This window comes from Chrysochloris asiatica, unplaced genomic scaffold (assembly GCF_000296735.1).
Source record: "Chrysochloris asiatica unplaced genomic scaffold, ChrAsi1.0 scaffold00016, whole genome shotgun sequence".
NCBI classification, from domain to species: Eukaryota; Metazoa; Chordata; class Mammalia; order Afrosoricida; family Chrysochloridae; genus Chrysochloris; species Chrysochloris asiatica.
The window spans coordinates 24,351,017-24,377,866 of NW_006408534.1; the positions used below are offsets into that span (position 1 = coordinate 24,351,017).

The 26,850-nt window shown below is 35.9% G+C and overlaps 1 protein-coding gene across 6 annotated transcripts in view; it reads left to right on the top strand.

The window, feature by feature from the left end:
* PUM2 (pumilio RNA-binding family member 2) overlaps positions 1 to 26,850 on the top strand; it is a 145,181-nt gene that overhangs the window by 58,252 nt on the left and 60,079 nt on the right. For 2 of the 6 annotated variants that reach the window (XM_006835256.1, XM_006835254.1), the window contains exons 1-7: positions 4,287 to 4,362; positions 10,367 to 10,475; positions 15,850 to 16,037; positions 16,625 to 16,794; positions 19,685 to 19,955; positions 20,137 to 20,230; positions 21,638 to 21,763. In XM_006835256.1, coding sequence (XP_006835319.1) covers positions 4,312 to 4,362; positions 10,367 to 10,475; positions 15,850 to 16,037; positions 16,625 to 16,794; positions 19,685 to 19,955; positions 20,137 to 20,230; positions 21,638 to 21,763 — 1,009 coding nt within the window. In that variant the 5' untranslated portion in view covers positions 4,287 to 4,311. Of the gene's footprint in view, positions 1 to 4,286; positions 4,363 to 10,366; positions 10,476 to 15,849; positions 16,038 to 16,624; positions 16,795 to 19,684; positions 19,956 to 20,136; positions 20,231 to 21,637; positions 21,764 to 26,850 lie in introns of those variants that run through there. The other 4 variants (XM_006835258.1, XM_006835259.1, XM_006835255.1 and 1 more) reach the window with 3 other exon arrangements.

Genomic DNA, 26,850 nt, shown 5'->3' on the forward strand with positions numbered 1-26,850 from the left:
CAGGATCGAACATTGTTTCGTTCTGCTGTGCATGGGGTCGCTATGAGTCGGTTCCGACTCGATGGCACCTGACAACAACAACAATACAAAGGGGAGGAGTCGTTAATCTTACATTACAGGAACAGAGGTCCATTGGGCCATCAAGAGGGAAGAGCATGAGTGGAACGTGGGATCCTAACCAGAGAAGCAGGGATACCAGAGATGGAGGCAGAGGTGATGACAAAGAGAGATAGAGAGCAGCTGAGGATTCTAGCCCCGTGGAAAGAGAAAGACTGTATGCCAGGATTCTGACTTGGAAAAAGTACCCTTTGGCTATTTAAACAAGTATGTTTTTGTGTACATCAAAAAAAAAAGGGAATAGAGGAAAATACTCTTAACCGATAGTTCCTGGAGGGGATTGTAATCATTCTAATGAAACAAAATACGATTGGTTGAGTGCAAAATCAATGTTCTGCCACGTAAATGATCACTCAATTCACAGAAACAGCTTTAAAAGAAAAAAGAATGGATTGCATTTGACTGCTGTGAATTTGTAGTGACTGCTTTTGAAATGCTTTCTCCAGCAGTACTACTGCAGGAGGCAAAGAGCCATTGACTCAAAAGCACACCATCATTTAAGAGATAAAAGTAACATAAACTGTTAGTTGAAGATAGAGAACTACGCTTTTATTTTGGTCTGAGGAGAGGAAAGGTATGGCTCTTCAGGAAATCTCTGAATACTGTGGCTACTTTTCTTTTTTTAAATTGTGGATTGGGTGAAAATTTATAAAGCAAATTTATCATTCAACAATTTATACACATTTTGTTTTGTGATAACTGGTTGCAATCCTTTTAGTTAGCAGTATTCCTCATACTTCATCTCCGAGCTCACCATTTTCATATATCATTCTTTCCTGCCTTTTTAGCTTTGTTTGGGGAAAATAGTGCTCTTTTGGTCTCATATGGTTAATTATTCTGAGGAGTATATTCCTCACAAGTATTACTGTTCACCCTATAGATGTGTCTGTTGTTTGGCTGCAAAGTGATCCTCAGATTCAGGTTTCAAGGGTGTTTTAAGAGTTATCGTCTCAACGGGAAGTTTCACCAGTGTCTTATCAAATCATGAAATCTGGTCTTTTTAATGATTATGAATTTTGTTTCACATTTTTCTCTCACTCTATTCAGGACCTTCTGTTGAGATCCCTGTCAGAGTTGTCAGTATTTATAGCCAGCACCATCTAGTTCTGGTCTTGAGTAGCAGAGGCTGTGGATCATGTGGTCTATGTGAGCCACTATTCCTTTGGACTAATTGTTACTTTGAGTCTTTGATTTCCTCAACCTTTTTTCTTCTAGATGTAGAGAGACCAATAAATGTCTGGTTGCTAGTTTTTAAGACTGCTACTGTTACTCACCAGAGGAGAATGTAGAACATTGTCTTTGCAAAGCTGTCTTGCCATTTAGCCTAGGTGTCCCCCAAGACTGTGGTCCTAAACCCCCAAACCTAGGTGACTCATTGCCTCAAGGTGTTTGCTTATTGCTAAGAGTTTTCATTACTTTACCCCCTGTTTACTAGAGTGATGGTGAGTGGTATACTTTGGGGTCGGTTCTGACTCATAGAGGCCCTTCATAGGGTTTCCAAAGCGTAAATCTTTACCGGAACAGAAAGCCTCATCTTTCTCCCACGGAGTGGCTGGTAGTTCAGACTGCTGACCTTGCATGGTTAAAGATTACAGCACATATAAATATATATGTAGAAATAGCCTCTGTCAAACCTCTTTAACTGGTTATGGGTATAGTTCTATTTGCCATCCATACCTACTCAGCTTGTATGACTGACTGTGTATCCACTTGTAGATTATTGTTACCATTGATACTGCCAGATTGTGTATGAATAGTATTTACCTTTGTTTATAACTTTTGTGTATCTCTGTGTCTTCCTTTGCCTTTGTGATTATGTACTGATCTCCTCCTTACTGTATATTCACTTTCCCCTCACTCATATTAATTCGTATCTATTATTGATGGCAAGCTCTGGTATCACACTGTAGGAAAAGCACTAGTTTAGTAACCACAGAGTTAACAGTTCAAACCCTGAAACCCTACCCTATACAGGGTCACTGTGAGTCACAACCAACTCAAGGCACACAACAGTGACATTATTGATGGCAGTAGGCTTTACCAGTTAATGATTTTCACTCCACTTCCTTCTCATTCCTGGTAACCATCAAAGAATGGTTCTTTCTGTTTGATTTTTTTTTTTCTAAATGTTTTATTGTGAATTATGTGATAGTTTACATGGGAGAACATTAGCTTTGCATTCATCCTATCGTATATAGTATCATTGCCGTGGTTAGAATCCCCGCCATGCATCATCAGCCAACCAAAGGGTATGCTCTGCAAGCCTGTCCCCGGTCGTCAGCACACAGCCCCTCTCCCTTTCTGGGTCTAATGTCCCCAGCTGTTCCTTCTCTCCACGTCTCGTCTCTGCCTTCATCTCTGGCATCACTACTTCTCTGGGTAGGGACGTCTGCTCCTAGAATGCAAAGTCAATCACTCCCCTCCTTTGCTACAAAACTTCTGCCTTTACATTTCTAACCCTGACAATCAGTCCTGATAACAATTATTTATTATTGTGTCACAAGAGACCTATCCCTATCTCCTTTCATCAGTCCCTCCCAGACAGATTGTATACTACTCAGTGGAGATTCTACCTTCCTCTGAGCCCTCTGGATCTAGGCTCCTTCTTGAAAGCTTGTAAGCCAGTCACTTCTTGCCTATGTAGCCTCCCCATTTTGGGTAGCCAATGTCCAACTTGTCCATCCCTGTCTACTCTGTGCTTTGAATTTTACTCAGGTGCTTTCACAACAGATAGATTTATATGCATTGAAGTTGAACTGGGTGGCTGATTTATTGATTGAGTTTATTTTACCAAAATTATTTTCAATGAAGTTTCTTTTTTCTTTTTTTTTTTTTTTTAATCTTTGTTGTTATTAAATGCCACATCAGGTTGATTCCTACTCATTGACCCTGTATAGAGCTTCCAAGGAGCAGCTGGTGAGTTTGAACCACCAACTGTGTGCTTTGCAGTCCAATGCTTATCCTACAGCACCACACCAGGAATTCATTATTGGTGTAAGAGCTACGAATTGAAAGGCTGAGAGATTTTGAAAAATCTTAACTGAAACATATTAACTAATACTGAAAAATATATATTTAGATAAACTTAGAGCTATCAAATTTATTTTCTCAAAATTTAGGAGGCTAGAAGTCTGAATTCAGGGTGTGCGTCGGGTCTCTTTGTTGGTTTTGAGGAAAGGTCCTTTGTCTCTTAAGATCGTTTCTTTCCAGGTTCTTGCTACCTGGAAGCTCTCATGTGGTATGGGATCTATCTTATCCCATCTCTGCTTCTTTGCCACTTACTCAATACCTGCTCTTTTATATCTCAAAAGAGATTAAGTTACCCAACACTAATATTGCTACATCAGCGTAACAAAATTCACTCCCAAATGGGATTTTAACCATAGATAATAGGGGTTAGGATTTAACAACACAATTCAATTTATAAGATTGAGACACAGATGTGCACAAAGTGACTAAGATTAGTGTCATTGGCTAATCACTGCATCTCTAGCATGCCACAGGTCAGTGCCAGTGACCATGTTGTGAAAGAGACAGGTTATGTTTTTCTAAAGCTCGCTTCAGGGTGACAATAAAAGGAAGGGAATGGACTCTAATGAGTGTGTGAGGGAGGCACCTCAGTCCCCTCTGCCCCTAGAAACCCAGATCTCACGTTTTCACCCCCTTCTTTTCCCTACTCTTCTGTGTCATCAGAGGCTTCATCCCCCTTGGTTTGTCTTGGAGTGTTTCACTCATGTTCCCACATCCTTCCAGTTTCTTACAACCCAATCTGATACAATTATGAACACTTCTCTGTGCTGTTGTGTTGTGAGATGATATGTGAAACAATAATTTTTAATCTATAAAATGGAGAAAGGTAAATATTTAGATATATAAACTACCTCTTCTAATCTTTATCCATCTATTCCATAGCTCAGTAATTTGTAGCGCTTTCTGTTCGCACACAGAAGAGTCCAACAGGGGCCTTCAACTCTAGGTTTTCTCACAAATTTTTCTGTAGAATGTTGTTATGTGCTCTATTTGGGAAAACCTGACTACATAGAGAATTCAGTTTTTGCCTATCTCAAATCATGTCAATGTCAATAATATCAGCAATATAATAAATATAGAAATAGTTGATGCAGCCTATTTAATAATTCAACATTTTTACTAATTTTTGTTTTTGTTACTCAACAGGTTTGATTTGTGGATGAAATGAATCATGATTTTCAAGCACTTGCATTAGAATCTCGGGGAATGGGAGAGGTAAATATTTATGAATACTAAGAATTTATACTTCAGTTTTGATTATTTGAGCCATTGGAAATTTTTAGCCATGAATCTTGAAAATGATGGTTATGTCTTGCAAATGATGTTAGGTTTAGCTCATACAATTCTGTAGTTGGAGTGATTTTAAGATTTTTATGGTTGTTTTTAACTTACAGCAGTAATTTTTAGTGTGATTATATCTAAGTTTATCTGATACATGTCTTATATTTTGATAATTAACCACAATTAGCTTTACTCAGAATAAAACTTTCTTTACCCTTGTCCTGCTGCTGTTATGTGTGACTGCTTACTGTTCTCCCTTCTAAAATCTGTCTTGTTCACCCATATTTTTTTGCTTAGTGTATTCCTAATCCTCCATAAGAATACTGAAAAGTTTCTTTCTTGTTTTCCTGTTGCTATCTGCAATTAATTACTTCCTCATCTCACTTTTCAGTTTCTTATACATACTTTTATTATATTACTTGTTGTTAAGTGCTTTCGAGTCAGTTCTGACTCATAGCAACTCTGTATAGGGTTTCCAAGGAGCAGCTGGTGAGTTTGAACTACCATTTTTGTGTTTCAAACTGACCTTGAGGTCCAGTGTTTTATCCCACAGCACCACACCAGGACTCCAACAAAAGTTTGTTTTATATTTGTTTCTCCTCCATGTAGTTTGTTAGCTTTGAATGTCTTGCACGTAGTGGAGTGGTGGTTGTTGTGTAGGTACTCTAAATTTTTAATGGATTTTATCAGTGTTTATAATTTTCATTGGGTGCACACCATTACGTATTTTAATATATAAAAAAAGTACTTAGCTTACAATAATCATAATGAATATTTAGAAAACTTTGATAAAGAAAACCCCTGCGGTCACCTCTCTGTCAAGTTCTATAATACCTAAAGTGTATACTTTGATAATAGAAGATAACAGTGAACAGACGTGTAATTAAACTGCTTGCTCATGGAGATAATTTAACTTTGGTAGATTAGTCCAACATGAGACTCACTCCATCCAATGCTGTGCTCTTCAGATGCAGAAAAAGAGTCCAGTCACTCATCTGGGCCACAAGAGGGCACCCTGCAGCTAGCTAACCCTCCCCTTCTCCAGAACAGCGTTTTCCAAAGAGTTTCTCATTTTCAGAGGACTGATTTAAGGGTGAGTTAAGGTGCTTAAGCATTGAAAATAAACTTGTTAGTCCAGTACAATAAGATAAAATTGTAGACCCTAAGAGAAATTTGAGGGAGGGAATATTTTTGTTCAAACAGATTACAAACCTACAGGTTTTTACCGTAGTATAGTTGCTGTATAGGCATTATTTTCATTATTGGGGAATAAAAAGAGGCTATTGAAATGGACTTTCATTCTTTTCCTGTCACTTGGTTGTTTTCTCTGATCTTTAGAAAGCAGAATAGCATATCTTAAAGTAGGTTTGAATACTGTCTCACTTCTGGTCTTTAACAACTGTGAATTTGCTCATTCTTTTAAGAACAAATAGAGTCACACCCCTATTTAATTCTAGTTAGCTATTACCCCCTCCCATCCACAACACACTTCATTTCCCAGATCTATATTGTGTTGTAGTTGTTATGTGCCACGGATTCGGTCGGATTCCGACTTACACAGAGTTTCCAAGGCTGTAAATCTTTATGGGAGCAGAAAGCCTCATCTTTCTCCCGCGGAACCGCAAGTAGTTTTGAACTGCTGACCGTGAGATTAGCAGCCTGATTCGTAACCACTGCCAGAGCTATACATTTACAAATTGCTTTTTTCTCCTTTCCTTGCTAAATAGCATTTGACCACTCCAAATGCTTTGCAATTCAAAAACATGTCATGATCAAAAATAGTAGTTGTAAGGGGTTAGTTGTTTGGGGTTGGAAAAGAGGGGAATGTGAGGTTGTGGGAAAAAGAATTGAGGTTGAATTTGGGGTTGAATTAGTGTGTTAAATAATATCTAGTCTTTCTTCATGGAAATGTTAGATATGTATAGTAAAAGTGTCACGGAGTTAAACTTGGTAGATGCAACAGGTCATAGTGCGTCTGTGACATTCATCCAATAAAAAAATGTACTTTGAAATAAGCTGCTATTCATTAATTTACTGTTACCTCTAAGAGATAGCTAAGAAACCTCAGATTTCTATCTCTGGGTTCTTTCTCCCACAAGCCTTTCTATCTTTCCTCATCTCATAGGCAGCAAGGAACTTTCTGGGATTTCCTTCTTTGCCTGTCTCTCTCTCACCAGTATTCTCCTCCTTTCCTGACAGGTGAGGTTTTTTTGGTTTTGTTTTATCCCAGAATTTATTCATTGGAATACATTAAAAGCAGCCTTCAGTTTCTGGCTGTTAATTTTTAAAAAACTGCGTGTATATTTTTAAATGCAAAATCCTTTTTTTAACGGATTGCTGTAGTCTTTTCTTTTAAAAATAAGTTTTTGCTCATTGTAGCTTAAGTTGTTGTAGCTCTCTAATGTATAAAGAACTGCATTTATATAGGACTGATTTCGACAGTACTGCTTTTTGTAACTCATGATGATTTTACTGACCCATTATTAGAAGGGTAGGTGTAGTGTCTTCTAGTAGTTCAGTAAGAAATAGGGATTGTTATGAATTTATTCAGTCATAAACTCTTTTCTATTGTTTTATTAATGGAATTTTTTTTTTTTGGGTCAAAACATCTGAGTTAAATTATGACATACAGTTTAAAAGGATCAAAGATAACCCATGGGAGGTTAAACTCAGCTTCATTAGGAAAATGTTTTAATCAACTGTACTACAGAGACACATCTCTCTCTACTTGTTAGCTTCTCTAGGGTGTTGGTACAGATTACCTAGGTACCTGTTTATTTTTTAAATTTGAAGAAGACTCTACCTGAAATTCTTCATGGAACCCAGAACTTAACTTTTAAATTATTGTGTTAATGTGTTTTATTTGTAAATTTCTATTTTTTTCTGAACTCAGTCATGAATAGTATGACTTTTAATAAGATAGAGTTCTTTGATCACAGTAATAAAAGTCTTTTATATGTATATATCTCAAATGCTCTAGTTCTGGTATGAATATAGGGATAACTGGCATGAAAGTCAATTATTTCAAACAGTATTAACAGTACTTATCTTGCTTCATCTCTGAGTTCCCTGTTTCCATTTTTCCTTTTTCCTGCCCCTTCCTGCCATCTTTGCTTTGTTTTGGGTCACCTGTTGTCCTTCTGTCTCATATGGTGGATTATTCTCAGAAGTACATTCCTCACAAGTATTATTGTTCACTTCATAGGCCTGTTATTTTGCTGCAAATTGATCCACAAGTGTGCGTTCAGTTTTGGGATCGAAGGGTGTCAGTCCCCAATAGTTTGTCAAGGCACTGTGCAGAACCATCCCAGAAGACTTCGGAACAGTCTACTCAAGGGGCTTCTATTGTTTTTACTACCTCAAAAGATTAGCCTGTTTCATATATTTTACTATGATAAATGCTACTACTAGTTGCTGTAATGTCTTTATTTTGGATTCCTTATCTGTTGCTTTTGTGAGCATAGTGACTGTAGGATAAACACTAGACTGTAAACCACAAGGTTGGTGATTTGAACCCATCAGCCACTCCATGGTAAAAAGGTGAGGCTTTCTGCGACTGCAAATATTTACAGTCTCAGAAACCCTATACAGGGTCACTATGAGTTGAAACTGATTGATGGCACTTAGTGACAGCAATCTGTTAACTCTTATTTTGATAACGAGACATTTTCCTTTATGAAGTATGCGGTAAAAGCACTGCTTTGTCTAAAATGGCTTATTTTTATATATAGTGTTTTTCAGAGATTAACTTAGATTTTACTAAAATTGAAAGTTCAGTTAGTTAAATGCATTATGTTTGATCCTTGTATTATCAGCTTTATTTTTTATTTGAATATTTTATATGATTTTTACAATGAATTTTTAAAAGATACACACCAAAGTCACAGAGTAGGTTGTATTTTATTTACTGGGATGTTTGTTAAATGTCTATACTTTAAATACAAATCATTTGTTGCCTTGGAAGGATCCTAGTATATATAAAACAAAAAAAGAAAAGAAATTTTTCTGAAATACAGAAGTTAATTTTTAAAATTTAATGCTTTTTTTGGGGGGGAATTCCCCCCCCCCCTTGGGTCAACAGCACTACCATCTAACTTGTTACCCAGGTTTTTAAAGTTTCATCATCTTATCCAATCCTCCCTCTGTTGTGTATTTAGATCTTACTGACTCTTAAGTAGTTCTGTAATCTATTTTGTTGTTTTTTTTATTCTGCTAATACCCTATTTCAGTGCTTTTCATTTTGGACCTGTTGTAATTCTCTTAAATGGTCTTCTTGACTCTCTGTTCTTTATTCTTTCCTATCCATTGGTAGCGTAGTGGTTACGAATCAGGCTGTGAATGAACCTCAGGGTCAGCAGTTCGAAACTACCAGCTGTTCTGCGGGAGAAAGATGAGGCTTTCTGCTCCCATAAAGACTTATAGCCTCGGAAACCCTGTACAGGGTCGCTATGGGTCAGAACCGACTCCACGGTTCATTCATTATTCTTACTGCCACTTGAATAGTTTTCTAAAACATAATTGTGCTACTGCTCACCTGTCTTGATTCATACTGCTCTCAATATAGCATCCAGTATCCATAGCATTTATCTTTAAGAGTCCTCATACTAAATCTGTTTTACCAGCTTCAACTTCTCACCTTCCCTCATCTTATTCTGCATCTTTCTTTCTTCTGTACACTGTATTTTCTCAAGTTTTGTCTTTGTTTATACTTTGCTTCACCTTCCTCATCCTCCACTCTCAGCTTTCACCTTCAAAACACACAAATTTTACTTACTTTTTAAACACATTCCAGGTGTTACTAAGTTACATTCTGTGATAGTTTGTATGTTGCAAACTCTACAAATGAGGGCACTATGCCCTTAAGAAGTAAAACAGGTAATTTAGTGTCTAAGTACAATAATGGAAGTATATATAAGTTGGTTAAGGAGCACTGAATGATGGAAACGTGATTATGGCTTAGAAGTGATAGGAGTTTTACAAATGATTCTGTGAAAAATAATGTCTCAAAACACCAGATTACTCTTTGTCAAGCATCTATATCCCCATTCCACTTCCTGTCAGTGCTCAGGGAATATACATGAAGATCTGGATGGGTATTAAATAATAAATACTAATACTCAAGTGTTTATTTTGAGTATGATTTGGTATATGATGATAAAAGATACAGTATAGAGGTTCTGGTGGTGCTGCAGGATGAAGCATGGACTGCTTAATCACAAGGTTGACAGTAATCCACCAGCAGCTCTGCAGGAGAAACATAGAGGCTGTCTGTAAAGATTTGCAGTATTGAAAATCCCATATATGTTCACTATGGAATTGGAATCTACTCGATGACTGGGTTTGGTTTAGTTTTTATAGTGGCTTCAGATTGTAATCTCACAAATATTCGCATCTTTTCCTATATGTGTCTATAGTATTCTTATTTGGAATTGACAAGTTGCTAGTATTCAGGAGCTAGTAAGAGTTGTGCCATTCACTTCCATTGAGTAAATGAAATAAGAATGAAAAATATTTTCTTTGCTTGAAGCTGTAGGATAGAAATGGTCCACAAAATAGGACACTACTTGGATGGAAGTGAGGGAAAATTTTAAATTTATGTAGACATTTTATTTTGTGACCTATTCTTGAATAAAATTTAGTAAGCCTTTTAAAGAAGTTTATGCATAAAGAAAATCCATATAATAGTAAAACAATTTGAAAATTGTAGAAAAGTCAGAAGTAGACTTTGATTAATGTTGAGGTCTATAATTATTAGATCCAGTACCTAAATATAAGCTAGGAGTTATTATTAATGGGTTGAATTAGGAAATAAGTACCTGGATTTTCATCAGCACCGACAACTTGTACGTAGATCACTGGTACATTTACTTTCTCCTGTATATTGGTTCTTTGTCATTAGAATAAAATTTCATTATAATTCTTTTTCTGCCCCAAATAGCTTTTGCCTACCAAAAAGTTTTGGGAACCTGATGATTCAACAAAAGATGGACAAAAAGGCATATTTCTTGGGGATGATGAATGGAGAGAGACTGCATGGGGAACTTCTCGTAAGTCATTTTGGTGTATTTGTGAGAATTATGCATTCATTCAAAGTTCTTTTAAATAAACCATGCCTACCCCAGACAATATTGGGAGAAATTTGTTGAAGATTTCATAAATTGCTACGATACAGATTTTCTAATGTCCTTTAGCCCTTATTTGACAGTCCACTTATTGTCACATAAGTTTTGTTTCACATTAATTCTGCTTATAAAATTCTGAATTTCAATTGAAATAGAGAACAAATTAATTAAACCTAATTAATTTGGAGTCCTGGCGTGGCACTGTGAGTTAATGCATCAGACTGCAAAGTCATTTGAACTGTAAAGTCAGTGGTTCATGCTCACCAGCTGCTCCTTGGAAAACCTTTACATGGTCGCTATGGTTCGGAATCGACTTAATGACACTTAACAACAACAATTTTTGCTGTGGGATAATGCATTGGGCTGCAAGGTAGGTTTGAATCACAAGGTCGACAGTTCAAACCCACCAGCCATTCCTTGGAAACCCTAGACAGGGTCACTATGAATTGGAACTGATTCAACGGCACTTAATAACAACTTTATTAGACATTAATTATACTCAAAAAGAAAATAACTTCCTCAGTAAGTTAGAGTTCCATAAGACTCAAATCTAAAAAACGATTACGGCAAAATAATGCATGTATAAAATAGTTTGTAGAAGTGACTGTACTTTTTGGTTAAATTAAATAGCATAGTTATGTTTTTTAAATAGCTTGTCATTTTACTGATTATATGGTAAGAATTTCTTAACTTGTGACACTTTAAAGATATACAGTGATCATCACCATGCATTTTACAAATGGAGTCCCTAGGGTGTTATAAACAGTTAACATGTTGCAGGTTCACGTTAGAGGTTTCAGTCTACCTAGAGGCACCTCATAAGAAATATCTGATGATCTTCTGAAAAATTAGCTATTGAAGCCCTATAGAGCACAGTTCTACTTTGTGATAATTATCAAGTCCTGTCACCTGTCTGTCAGTTTGTTGTACTGTGGCACCATGAGTAGTGTTGTAATCTGTGTATTTGGTATTCAAATACCAACAAGATCACTCAAGCGAGACAGTTTTCAGCAGAGCTTCCAGACTAAATCAGACAAAAATAGCAATCTACTTAGAAATCTACTTAGAAAAATAAGTGAAAACCATATGAATCACAATGGAACCTTGTCTTAACTCACTAGATCTAGACATATCAGGAGAGAACCATAAATCACAGGAGGAAAAGGTTAAGTATCCGACCAACAAGGGCAACAAAGACTGTGGTGAGATGAATTGGCACAGTAGTCACAAGGGTGAACCTGTACATGTTAACCATTGTGAGGATGACATGAGAATACACATTATTGTGTTCTGCTGTACATAGGGTTGCCATGAGCTGGATTCTATTTTTGTTGTGTGCTGTTGAGCAGCTTCTCACTCAGTAAGCCATTATAGGGTTTCTGAGAGTGTAGCTGGTGGGTTTGAATTGTGGACCTAGAGGTTAACAATCTAATGCTTATACTACGGCACCACATCAGGGTTCTTACTAACTTTTTATTTTGAATATACATTGTCAGCTGTTGGTTTATTCCCTAGATCATTAAAATATATTGAAAAAGGCTAGAGCAGAGAGTGAAGCATCCAGCTGATTTGAAGTGAAGGGAGAGGCACAAGAACTCCCAACTTGTAGCTAGTACCCATTTGACCTATCCTCGATGGCTTGATAGTCAGAACTTGACTAGAACTTGACTAAAAACATTGTTTGATAAAGGAAACAAGTGTAATGTTTATAAAGAAAACGAGTGTACAGTTTGAACTTAACCTAAACTTATGAATGTAGTAGCTCAAAATTCCAACTGAGAGGGAAGGAATCATCACATCAAGTATCAGTCCTATCCCCTCTGTATACAAGGTTGATAGGGACAAGCAACTTAGATGTTGGTGCCTAAAATGAGGGGGCAATAAAGGCACGAAGTGACTGGCTTTTAAGAGTGTGGGGGCGAATGGTAGAGTTCCCACTGAATGTTTTTCATCTTATCTAGATGATTCTGATGAAAAAGATGGGATAAGATTCTTATGATTCGTTAGTAAGTAATTGTTATCATGACTAATTGTGACTATGACAATTGTAAAGGTAGATATTTTGTAGCAAAAATGGGGGACTAGTTAGTCTTATTGTCCAGGAACAGAGGACCCTAAGACCATCAAGGGAGAAGAGCATGAGCGGAATGCACGACCCTATCCAGAGAAGCAGCTACACCAGAGATGGAGGCAGAGATGAGAACATGGAGAAAGGGAGCAGCGGAGGACTCTGGACTCATGGAGAGAGAGGGACTGAATGATGGCAACCTCGAAGCAGGCTTGCAGAATGTGCCCTTTGGTTGTTTAAAGTATTATATATTTCTCTGTATATCTAATATGGATGTTGTTGTTGTTGTTGTTAAGTGCCGTCAAGTCGGTTCCAACCCAAAGCGACCCTGTACAGGGTTTCCAAGGGTATAAATCTTTATGGGAGTAGAAAGCCTCATCTTTCTCCCGCGGAGCGGCTGGTAGTTTCGAACCGCTGACCTTAAGGTTCACAACCCGATTCGTAACCACTACGCTACCAGAGCTCCTTTAATATGGATGTAGTAGCTCAAAATACCAACTGAGAGGGAAGGAATCTTAACATCAAGTATCAATCCTGTCCCCTCTGTATACAGAGTTGATAGGTACAGGTAACTTAGATATTGGCTGCCTAAAATGAGGGGGCAATAAAGGCACAAAGTGACTACAAGTTTTCAAGAGGGAATGTAAGAGTGTACTGGGGTAGGTAGTGTTTTTGAGTACATTCCTCCCCCCAGAGAAAAAAACAAGACCAAAAAAAAAAGAGGGAATGATGATGTGCGGAGGATATTGTAATCATTGCAATGAAACGATGATGTAATTGTTTTTCCATCACTCAATTCACAATAAAAACTTTTTAAGAAAGAAAAAAAATTTAAGTACATTTATAGTTCTAAGCTTGTTAAACTGAAGTAACTGCCACAAAACTAAAACCCCGAAAAGGTTAGGAAGCTTTAGCAAATTTTGGTGATTAGTACTTTTCTTACAGTCAAAATTGATTAAAACATTTGGTAACAGGTAACTTTGATTAAGTTTTCTTAAAGTGTTGGTAGTTTTCATTGAGTTCATTTAATAAATAATACCAGCAAGGGTGAGTCAAAAATTATTGGCATTCTTGTTTTAGAATTCATTGTAATCAATTTTCAGAGAAGACAAATACATCATTTTTTGACATAATCTCCTTGCTTTTTAATACACTTTGTCCATCTGTAAACAAGCGTTTGTAGTTCATTATTTAAAAAAAGTTACAGGCTGAGCTTCAAGCCACAAATGCACTGCTGTCTTGAAATCATCAGAGGTGAATCTTCATCTTTTAAGGGTTGCTTTCAGGGGACAAAATAAGTGAAAGTCTGATGGAGAAAAATCAGGACTGTAGGGAGGATGCTGTAACAATTCCAAACGAAGTTTTTGCAGAGTGTCAGAAAGTGTGGACAGCAGTTTTAATATAACTGAAGTACAAATAATTTTTGACTGTTGCTTATACCTAGAATTACGTGATTTTTGAAAGGCATTTACCTTTCCTGGAAACACATGAATATGGTAGAACATATTGCGGGAAAAATTATGAAAAATTCTTAGTGGATGGGCATTTTAATATAACCAGAGTACAGATAATTTTTGATTCATCCTCATACATATAGCAGATTTTAGAAACTGTAAAGGTAAATGAGATATGATCCTGGCCTTCAAGCATTTTGTTTCTGGGGGGGACTTAAATTAATCTATAAAAGTGGACTTTTAAATTGATTATTTGTGCTGGAATATATTTTAATCAGCCACCCCCACCACCACACACACACACAAAAGAAACATTCATTGCTAAAATGCACGTATGTTTGATAACCTGGTAGGTTGACATTTTAATTTCATTTCGAAGGTTGAATGGTTAATTATTTTATTTACCAGAACCAGATTTTTTAGGTATTGAAAAGCAAAACATCTTGACAACATGATTATGAAAGATTATTTTCAAAATGGATTTTGGGAAATATTTGTGCTGTGTCATATTTGGAGAACTATAGTACCAGCAGGAAAATTTTGAATCAATATGTTTATACCTTCCTGATACTTACATTTAACGTCAGATTTATAATTCTAGTCAATTTTTCAATGCAATCCCTTTCCTAACTTTTTAAGCTCCGGCAGATAAATTTTTAGATAAATAATTAGGTGGTTGTTTTTGTTTTGTCTGAAGAAACCTAAAAAAATAGGGTATCAATTGAGTTTTGTTCGTTGATCAGATATTTTGACTGCCAGGCTATACACACGTGTGAACAATACATTGTCCTAAAGGAATTGTCATTATGCAAGAGATGATTACATGATTACATTTTTCTACATTTGTATATGCTAGTTTCTCTAACTAAAATTCTGTTTTCACCAATTTTTGCTCACTTTAACCCTTCTGCCTTACTATTCAGCTTTAACATTACTTCCTGTGGGATTCATTCTAAGAGGGGGAAAGGATTAATGCCCCTTCTTTCTGGTCCCATAGGACCCTGGATTGTTTTATTAAAGCTCTTTTACTTTATTATGATTGCCTCTTATTAGACCTAAAATTATCTTTGAGGGTAGAGGCTATCTTAATTGTTGTTGGAGTCCTCCCTCACACAGCACAGTGCCAAGCATATAAAACCATTATTGAGTATTCTAACTTATGGTGGCCCTTACATGGCAGAGTAGGTACAGGTGTATTCCTCCATAGGATTTCCTTCCATAGCTGATTTTTTGCCAGGCCTTTTTTGTTTTGTTTTGTTTTTTTGAGGAGTTTCTGGGTGGACTTGACTGTCCAACCTTTCACCACTCAGTTATATACACCACCACGGCTGTTGAGTTGATTCTGACTCATAGTGACCCTGTAAGACAGAGTAGAACTGCCCCCATAGGATTCCCAAACTGTAAATCTTTACAGAATTAAACTGCCAAGACTTCATCCTGTTAGTTTAAGAATCGGAACTGACTCGATGGCACTTAACAATGATCATTGTCACCAGAAGAATTTTGATTATTTGTTGCCTGCAGGCAGGCAATTGAACTTTCAGGTTAGTGCTTCTATCTCCTTTGCTTGTTTCTTTATAGAGTTTTTCCTGTTTACTACTAAATGGCTCTTCCCATCTATATTTTCAAGAGATATGTCCAGACTATTGAGTTGTAAATAAATGAAAACCTTTTTATAATATTTAAAATAAAATAATGATTTTTCTTTACTTGGTATTTTAACTTGTGTAAAAACATTCTTAGTTTCAAAATATAATTGCATTTTTCTTCTATACAGACCATTCAGTGTCCCAGCCTATTACGGTACAGAGAAGAATTGGACAGGGTTTTCCTGGAAACAGTGAAGTAAATGCAATACTGTCTCCGCGATCTGAAAGTGGAGGCCTTGGCGTGAGCATGGTAGAATATGTATTAAGTTCCTCTCCTGCTGATAAATTGGATTCTCGGTTTAGGAAAGGAACTTTTGTAAGTATTTTGAGTAAAGTAATATTTGTTATTTGCTTGATTGTTATTAATTTTTTAAGTCTGTTTACTTTTGTTTCCCCTCACGTAGAACTAAAAGAAATTTTGGCGCTAATAATTCTTTAGTTTTCTTCACTTGACCACTTTTTGAATACATGAGATGATGGAACCATTAGGGATATTTACAATAACCGTATTTCAAAAATCAAATTATATTAATTTAGAAGCAGCATTTGCAGTATTAAAAATGCTTATTCATGGTAGTGGTTGATCAAAAAGTAAGCACAAGTCTGAAGTTCCGTAACATGTTCTACAAATTCGTCTGTGCATTAAATAGAATCTGATCAAATTTGTGGTGTTAACTGCTTTTCCAGCACCGCTATAGTTATGGTTGCCTTAGCCCTTCTGTTATAAATCACTGGCTTATACTCAATTTTTTGGCCTTTAATAAATCAGTTGACTATGAAATTAAAATAAGACTCATTGCTTTTATTGTGTACATGCACTACAGTGTAGTTTTTAGATCACCTTTTGGGACCTTTTTTGTGTTCTATTAAATACTCAGAATCAAACAGATGCTTTTTCCTCAGGGTACTAGAGATGCTGAAACAGATGGACCTGAGAAAGGAGATCAAAAAGGCAAGGCTTCTCCATTTGAGGAGGACCCAAACAGAGATCTTAAACAAGGAGATGATGATGATTCTAAAATAAATGGCAGAGGTTTGCCAAATGGAATGGATGCCGATTGCAAAGATTTTAAGTAAGATTTTCGCTTTCTCCAGATGAATATCTCTTTAGGGATTATTACTACTAGTTGATGTGACTGATTTAGACATTTTTCCAGTTTAGGTTTGTTTCCCTTTGTATTTTGTGTTAATCTGGACAAAGATTTTTTTTTTGGGGGGGGTAAGGGTATCTTTGATTTTTATTGGCAAGATGTTTTTGGGGTTGCTCTTGAGCACCTATTGAGTTTTCTTCTTTCTTCTATTTCTGTCTTCCCTACCCATTCATCCCCACCCCCATTTAACCTGTTAGCTTAGAAATGGGAAACAAAATTAGGAACCAGTGCCCTTTCATATGAATTTGTGATAAACTTGTTGTTCTCCTGAAATTAAGAAGTAGGGAACATACGTGCAGATTCAGAAAGGTAGCTATAAGCTTAGAATTCTTATTTGTAGCTCTTTAGCTGTCTCTTTCTGGCAGTTTAGTATTATAGATTCATTTTAACATTAGGCAGTACATATTTCTATAAGTATTACTTTATTCATACTGATAGGTGCTTTTGGAGCTTATGTCTGAAAATTAATTCTTTGAAATCTTGTGAACCATAGTCTCAGCATGGATATGTTTGGTGGTATACTGTTACATTTATTCCCTTTATTCATTAAAAGCAGAATAACAGTGCTTTATACAATACCATTTCTGTCTGTTTTAAATGCAAAAAAGCATCCAAAACCAGTAAACCTCTTTGACAAGAAAGAAATAAATTTAATGCTGTTCAATTTGTTTTAGAACCTTATCATGATTTTGTTCTTCTGTTATCTAAGTTTTCGTCAAGGACATGCATTTAAACATGAGTTTAACGAAAACCCCTCAGATTATCCATTTATAATTGAAGTGTTAATACACCGTTAACTATAGCAAGAAAATAGCACCACTAATAGCACAATTATTTGTTTTCTATTGCGCACTCTACTTTCTTGTGTACTAAGATTGCTTTGTGTTTAAAGGCTATACTTGCCCCGTTAAAATATTAACAACAAACTTTATATCTGTTCACATTTTAATTTTTCATTTACTTTTGTGTTTGTGTCTTACATTATTTGTGAATTCTTTTAGCTATAATGGTAGTTAGTACTTGACAGTGTATAAAGTTCTAAGAGAATAAATGACCATGTGGTCATTATGCCAGCACATCATTAATATGGGAGTCCTGGTGTGGTGTGCTGTAGTTTAATGCGCTGGACAGCAATGTTGGTTTGGACCTCAAGGCCAGCGGTTCAAGCCCACTAGCTGCTCTTCAGAAACCCTATACAGGGGTCACTATGGGTCAGAATCACCTCAAACAATCATGAGCATGTACATTAACTGATCATCAATATATACATTCTTAAGAGCGGAATTGGAATGAAAGAAAAATATAAGGCTCATTTCTCTTTTTAAAAAAAGATCCTTCCCGTTTAGGTTTTCTTCCTATATAGTCTGAATGAAAACTGAACATTTGGAATGCTCACATAGAAAACTAAAGTATGATTGAAGTGGAAGGGAGTTGATAATTTCATTTAATGTTTTCAAGGACTGACAAATTTTTAAGTAAAATGTGTATTAAATGTCTAGAATGCTTTGTAAAATACTTCGTACATGTTAGCAAGTTTATCCTAATGTTGTAAGGCACTTGATGTTGGAGACAGACCACCTTTATATGTAGCAACTGTATTAAAAACCAGGTAAAGCAAAGTTATGATATTAATTAATGTACTCATGTTTAAATGTATTATGGACACTTATTTGAATATATTATTGACACCTGGTTCGTAAGCTCAATAAACTTCTTTCTGGTCAGGGAATAGATTCTATATGAAATATTTCCATAGATGAAAAATGGATCAGTTCTACCTTGTAATAAGGTAAAAATATAGTTTAGACCATGAAAGGTTTTAATAAAAAGACAAAAGCTAACACTTAAATTTCAGTCCACTGTTACTGAATTTCTTGGAATAAATGAATGAGGTCCTTAAAATGGTGATGGAAGTTTCTGTTTGTTATTTGAAACTATAGTGTTATCTCTTCAGCATCCTTCTAAGGAAACAAGAGTCTTAAAGAAGATGAAATGTATTCAAAATCATACTTTTTTAAAAGATAGAGCCAGATGATGAACATAAAAATGTCACTGAACTGTATATTGAAGATTGTTGAAATTGTAAATGTTCGTTAGTTATCTATTTAACAAACATACACAAAGAGTCAGGAGACTGCTTTTTGTCTTAGTGCTTTGCATTTTTGTTGTTGTATCACTCATCTCTTACCCTAGTGAAAAACCACAGTGATCTCTTGTGGTCAATATTTTCTTAACTACAATTAAGCAAGGCCCAGGTGTGGCGCTGTAGTGTAAGCACTAGATTGGCAACCGCAAGGTCGGCACTTCAAACCCACCAGACAGGGTTGCTGTGAGTTGGACGCAACTGGATGGCACACAGCAAAAACTATTAAGCAAGATGTTATAGCAAAATAGTTGATAGACTTATGTGCAGCACAGGAGTGTTGTGGTAGGTTTGGGTTTGTGCCTTTGCATATTTGTCACCTGGTAATTCTGCTTTTAATTCATATTATCTCTGATTTTAGACAAAGGTTTTAAGTAGTGTAAGATTATTATGATAATTGGCCAGTTTTATTGTCTCTAAAATTGAGTTACATAATTTTTATATTATTCAAAGTGGGTAGAGACTTTTTTTATACACTTGTCCATGTTACCTCTTAATAGGCAATTATATAAAATAGGGAAAAAAATGATAAAATGGAATGATTAGTGACCTACGGTACCATTTGCTATAAGAAAATTTACCCTGTGTTTTTCATGATTTTCTGCTTCCTCACTTCACCTTTTTATTTTTTTACTTTTATTTGTAACTTTTTCTGTTTTCCTTATGTAGTCGTACTCCTGGAAGTCGTCAAGCCTCTCCAACTGAAGTAGTTGAGCGCCTAGGCCCCAATACTAATCCCCCAGAAGGATTGGGACCTCTTCCTAATCCTACAGTCAATAAACCACTTGTTGAAGAATTTTCAAATCCTGAAACTCAGAATCTGGATGCCATGGAACAAGTTGGTCTGGATTCCTTACAGTTTGACTATCCTGGTAATCAAGTACCAATGGACTCTTCAGGAGCTACTGTAGGCCTTTTTGACTACAGTTCCCAGCAGCAGGTAAAACATAACACTTTCTTAAGAAGTTCATTTAAAGTATATACTTAATGTTTTGTTGAAAAAAATTGTTGAATAATGTTTATATTTGAAAAATGATTCAAATAAGTGGTTATTCCTAGCTTTCTAATTAAAAATGAAATATTTTGAGACTAATCTTGATATTAAATATTTTCCCTAATAGCTCTTTCAGAGGACTAATGCACTAACAGTTCAGCAGTTAACTGCAGCCCAGCAGCAGCAGTATGCATTGGCTGCAGCTCAGCAGCCACATATAGGTGAGTCTATAAGTTACCATTTTGACTATTAGAAAACCATATGCTAAAGTGTTTTAAATATCTGTATTAATTGGTGATACTCATTACTTTTGAAACATCTCATTGAGATCACAGAGTAATAGACCGCATGACAAAAATAACGATTAAATAGAGAATTTTTTCTGTTATATATCATTAAATAAAAATGTAATTTGATAACGATTACTCTTAGAAATATGAATTTAACACAGAGTGAATTGCTTGGAAATCCAAATGCATAGTTATTTGTGTCCGTTATCAAGTTTATAATGTGCATTATAAAAATTATTTGAAAATAAGAATCCCAACACAGGTTTTTAATATTTCTTCATTAAGTTTTGTGGTCTCTGCCCTTTATTTAGTCTTTACTGTTTTGTGGATTAACCACATAGTATCAATAAAATTTTTAGGTGGTAGTTATGGTTGTTTGAGTTTTTCTTTTTCTTTTTGTCTTTTCCTTTTCTTAATCAAGTACAAATCTTAATTGTTTATTAATAGAGATAATCTCTAGCTTCCATTTTATTAGTTTTAGTTTTATTCAAACCCCTCAACTAATTATGATTCGACCCCTTTCCTATAAAAGGATGTGAAGTGAAATAAGTTGATAAGGTTTTTCTGTTTTGTTTTTTACTTTGAAATAAATTTTAACTACAATTCCTGGTAGCAGGCAAAAGCATACACATGAGGTTGAAACAGTGGTACAGAGGTATAGCCTTTGTCCAGTTTCCTGCTGTGATTACATCTTGTATCGTCATAGTATCAAAACCAGGAATATGGAATTGATACAAAGTGTGTGTGTGTAGCATTCTGTTATTTTATTACCTTTTGTATATTTGTGTAACCATTTCTATGTACATCTGACCCACTCCTTCTGAATACCCACATCACTTTCGACACTATATTATAATTTCCAATGTATTTGTTTATTTTTCTTGATAGAGTGCTTTTTAAGGACAGATAACTTCTATTTTAAATGTTGAATTCTTAACTCATAGTATAATTTAAGAACGATTGTGAAGCTAATTTTAAATGTAGAATTGTTTCTTATTCCTGAATTCTGAAGGATGCCATAGTATATTTTCAGGGCTTAAGTAAAGTACTTTAGTAGGGGACAAGGATTAACGTTTATTTCTACCTGTTATGTGCTGGCACTATATTTCATAATTAGCATCACATTTAATTCTCAAAAAAACACACCAGTGGGTGATAAATCTATTTCATAAAGAAAAACCTCAGCGTCAGGGTCACACAGTCAGGATTGATACCATTATGCACATTCCCCCCACCTTACTCCCAATTTGTGCCTCCAAATTCAGAGTAGAGCCATTTGTATCTAGTGAAGAAGACTATATGGTATTTATTCATTATTTCTCCCCCCTTTATAAACAGCAGGTGTATTTTCAGCCGGCCTTGCTCCAGCTGCGTTTGTGCCAAATCCATACATTATTAGTGCTGCACCTCCAGGAACTGATCCATATACTGCAGCAGGTTTGGCTGCAGCAGCAACATTAGCAGGTGATTTACTTGTTACTTCTTATATGTTATGGATTTAGTTTGAAATTTGCTATAAACTTGATTTGTCTATTTGGGCAATTTGTAGATTCTAAGAACAGTTTAAAGCGTTTATTCAAAATGAACTGGTTTCCAGGTGTTGGTTTATTTTTCAGTGTAATGCTACAGGACGAAGTCTAAGCAAATAACTTTTTCTTATATACATAATTGGTTTACTTTCATGTTTGTAGTTTGGAGCTTTTACACTGTCAACCACAAATTTCTCTTATTGTGACCAAAAAAGTTTATTCAAAGGGGCAACTCAAAGTTACTTTACAAAAAATAAATTGGAGGCTGCTATTGATGTCGAGTTGGTTCCGACCCACAGAGACCCTGTATAGAGTTCCCAAGGAGCAGCTGGTGAGCTTGAACTACCCACCATGTGGTTCAAACCGACTTTGCTGTCCAGCGCATTAACCCACAGCGCTACACTAGGACTTCAAAATTAGAGGTAGATGGTGTGAATGTTTGTATCAGGGATAAGTGTCTAAAGATGAACTGCTTTGGCAATCTTAAAAAAATGATTACTTTAAGAATAAAATATATTTAGCAATATTACAGGGTGCAAGAAAGCTAGGGAACAAAATGAGTGTACTTGAAAAGAACCCATCAAAGGATGAGACCATTACCCAAAATCTGATGTTTAAAAAAATACTGAATTTATTTTTATTTACTTAAGCGAGAGTAGTGCTGATCAAAACAATTTTCTGACCTTAGAAAGGGGTTCCCCGGTAAAGGATGAGGCTGTCTGCTCGTGTATCAATTTATAGCCTTGGAAACCCTAGGAAGCAGTTCTCTTTGTTCTGTAGGGTCCCTATGAGTCAGAATCAACTTCCTGCCAGTGAGGTTTTTTTTTGTTTTTGTTTTTAATGTAGGTATTTGTGAAGAGTTTGTTGTAGGTTGAGTTGGTTACAGAGTCAGGAATGAGTTTGATGTGTTCACTAGAGTGGCTGACTTACAAATCTTGAGGCTTTCTTTTTTTTGCTTTCAGAGAGAAGGTTGCAAAAGTGAATTCTCAAATGTTGAATAAGTTTAGTTCTGGTATTTATTTTCAGTACTTTTAAACAGTCCTGGTGTGTGTGGTGCTGTAGAATCACCACTAGACTGCCAACTATAATACAAGATCAGCAGTTCAGACCCACCTAAACAGGGTCATATGTGTCAGAGTCGACTTGATGGCACTTAACAACAACAATTAAACAGTCAATGTTTTCCTAGGAATGCAGTGATCTTTTTTGTTCTGATAGTCCATACTTCGTGAAAAGTGGGAAAACAGTGTTGCTTTTAAATTCTTGTTTGATTTCTTATCTAGCTGACTGGAAGTTCCGCAACACTTTCAGTAGTTGTGGATGTAGATCTGTGTAATTCCATAGGATATAAATTTTCCTGGTGCCATTTGGATGTTAGTATATAAAGTGCTTGTATTTTATATATATGTGGATACTCATTAGCCAATGGCACTCATTAAAGAAGCTTTTAAGAAGTCATTTTGATTTGGGATAAACTTTCTAGGCATTCTGAATTTAATCTACAAGCAAATACTGTCCAGTAAAAATGTGAGCCACATAAGTAATTTTTAATTGCTTAGTGGATAACTAATAAAAGTTTTCTTAAAAACCAGATGGAATCAATTTCAGTAATATATTTGATTTAACCCATCATATCAAGTAAAAGATCTGAATAGAAAATTTCAGAGGTCAGCCTCAGAAAACAAAAGTCAAATATTATAGCAGAATTTACAAAGATCTGGAGTTAGGAAACCAAAAGGGAAGAACACACCGAGTTTTTCTCAAACTGAGGAAACTGAAGAAAAAAAATTCAAGCCTCGACTTGCAATATTTGAAGGATTCTATGGGGAAAATATTGATGCAGAAAGCATCAAAATAAAATGGAAGGGATTACACAGAGTCACTGTACCGAAAAGAAATGGTCAGTGTTCAACAATTTCGAGAAATAGCCTATGATCAAGAGCCAGTGATGCTGAAGGAAGGAAGTCCAAGGAGCATTGAAGGAATTGTTAAAGAACCAGGCTCTGGGAATTGATGGAATACAAATTGAAGTCTTTCAACACATTGATGCAGCACTGGAGGCATTTGCATCTATGCCAAGAAATTTGGAAGGCTGCTACTTGAACAACTGAATACGAAATACCCATATGTGTACCCATTTCAAAGAGAGGTGACATAGCAGAACACAGAAATCCTTGGAGAATATCTTTAATATCACATGCAATTAAAATTTTACACAAGATAATTGAAAACTAGTTAACAACAGTACATTGACAGAATTGCCAGAGGTTCAAGTCAGATTCATACGAGAACAAGGGATATCATTGCTGATGTCAGGTGGATCTTGGCTGAAAGAGAATATCAAAAAGATGTTTACCTGTGCTTTGACTACGCAAAGGCTTTCGATTGTGTGAATCATGACAAGCTACAGACAACATTGCAGAGAATGAGCATCCCAGAACACTTAATTGTGCTCGTGAGGCCCCTGTACATAGACCAAGTGGCAGTTATTCAAACAATAAGGAAACACTGAATGGTTTAAAATTAGGAAAGATGTGCCCCTTTCCTAATTTTGAACCAAAGGATTGTATTCTTTCACCAGATTTACTTAATCTATATGCTGGGCACATAATCTGAGAAGCTGGATTATATGAAGAAGAACATGGAGTCAGGATTGGGAGACTAACAACCTGTGATATACAGATGATAGAGTTTTGCTTGTGAAAGTAAAGTGGTCTTAAAATACTTAACTCATGAAAATCAAAGACCACAGCCTTCAGTGTGGGTTGCACGTCAATGTAAAGAAAACAAAATTCTTCACCACTGGATCAGTAAATAACATCATGATCAAATGTAGAAAAGATTAAAGTTGTCATCGACTTCATTTTGCTTGGATTAACCATTGACACTCATGATGCCACAGTCAAGAAATCAAACAGCATATTGGCGTTAGGCGAATCTGTGCCACAGACCTCTTTAAAGTGTTCAAGAGCAAAGATGGCAGTTTGAGGACTAAAGATATACCTGTCTTAAGTCATGATATTTTTATTAACCTCATATGCATGTAAAAGTTGATAAGGAAGACCATAGAAGAATTGATGCACTTGATTTATGGTGTTGAGGACAAATATTAAAAGTACCATGGACTGCCATAAGAACAAACAAATCTGTGTTGGAAAAAATACAGCTAGAATGCTGCTTAGAAGCCAGGATGATCAGACTTTGTCTCTCATACTTTGAACATATTATCATGAGAGACCAGTCCTTGGAGGACATCATGCTTGGTAAAGTGAAGGGTCAGCAAAAAAAGAGAAAGGCCTCCAACTTGATGGATTGGCACAGTGGCAGCATAAATGGTCTGGAGCATAGTAATAATTGTGAGGATCACACATGACCAGGTAGTGTTTAATTCTGTTGTGCATGGTATCGCTGTAAGTCGGTACCAACTAGATGGCACCTAACAGCAGCAACAACAACAATAAAAAATACTTTAATGTCTACATATAATCAGAATTTTTTTAATGGTGGTGGTTGTTAGGGGCTTTAGAGTCCATTCCAACTCACAGCGATCCTGTATATGAGCTACTGGTGAGTTTGAACTGTCGACCTTGTGGCTCATACCTACATTATGGTCAGTGGCACACCTGAACTCCTTTATGAAATTATTATTTTAATTTAATTTTTCATATGAAATCTTCCAATTTTGGTGTGTATTGTATGCTTAGAACACATCTCAGTTCAGGTTTACCTGCATTTTAATTGTCTAGTAGTCACATGTGACTCCTGACTACTGTATTACAAAAGTACTATTATAGGTTGATGACAGTCTTTGTTTATCTTTGTCATGCATACTTCCTTCCTAAACCCTTTGGAGTATATTAGTAGATATCACTGTTAGGTTTACTTAGGTCTTTACTAGTATAATTTTCTTACCTTTTAGTTTTCCAAGTTTTTTTAGAATGGTAATTCACTTAGTTGTGCTGGACTTTGTTTTCTTTCAAAACTAAGTGTGGAGAAACTAAGATTTTGATTATTCTGAAATATATACCCACCACTTGTCTGACTGACAGTTTGTGGTGGCTTGTATGATGCTCTAATGCTGGAAGCTTTGCCATCCATGGTGGAAGGCTTTATTTACCTGAGCTTCTAGACTAAGACACACTGTGAAGAAGAAGAGCCATTGAAAATCCTATGAATAACAGTAGACAGCAGTCACATAGCACCATAATATTGAATGTTGAAACATGATGAATAGCATTAGAATATTGTCAGATGCCAGAAGATGAAACCCTCAGATTGGAATGTGTTCAAAATACATTATTACATGCTCAGTATTTCTGAAGCAGAAAGAGTTGAAGAAAAAATTCAAGTCTCTACTTGTAATACTGAAGAATTCTGTGGACAGAATATCAAATGATGCAGAAAGCATCAAAAAAAGATGGAAGGAATGCACAGTCCAAAAAAATTGACAGCGTGCTACCATTTCAAAAGAAATATCTTGTGTTTAAGAGCCAATCGTACTGAAGAATGAAAATGAATTCTAGGGTGTACTTATGTCATTGGCAAAGTACAAGGCTCTCGGAATTGACGGAATGCAAATTGAAATTTTTCAAGAAACTGAAGAGGAGCTCTGGTAGCATAGTGGTTACTGGTTAGGCTACTAACCTCAAGGTCAGCAGTTCGAAACTACCAGCTCTATTCCATGGAAGAAAGATGAGGCTTTCTGCTCCCGTAAAGATTTACAGCCTAGGAAACCCTGTTCAGGGTCGCTATGAGTCAGAACTGACTCCACAGCACATAACCACCACCACCACCAATAAACTGAAGACACTCTCCATTTTATGCTAAGAAATTTGGACGACAGCTACCTGCCTATCTGATTGGAAAAGATCCATATATATGCCCATTTCAAAGAGAATCCAGGAAACATCGAGCACAGTGTCATTAATTCGCATGCAAGTAAAATTTTGTAAAATGCCTATAACAGTACATCAACACTGAATTGCCAGAGGTTGAAGCCAGATTGAGACGTGACGAGGAAAG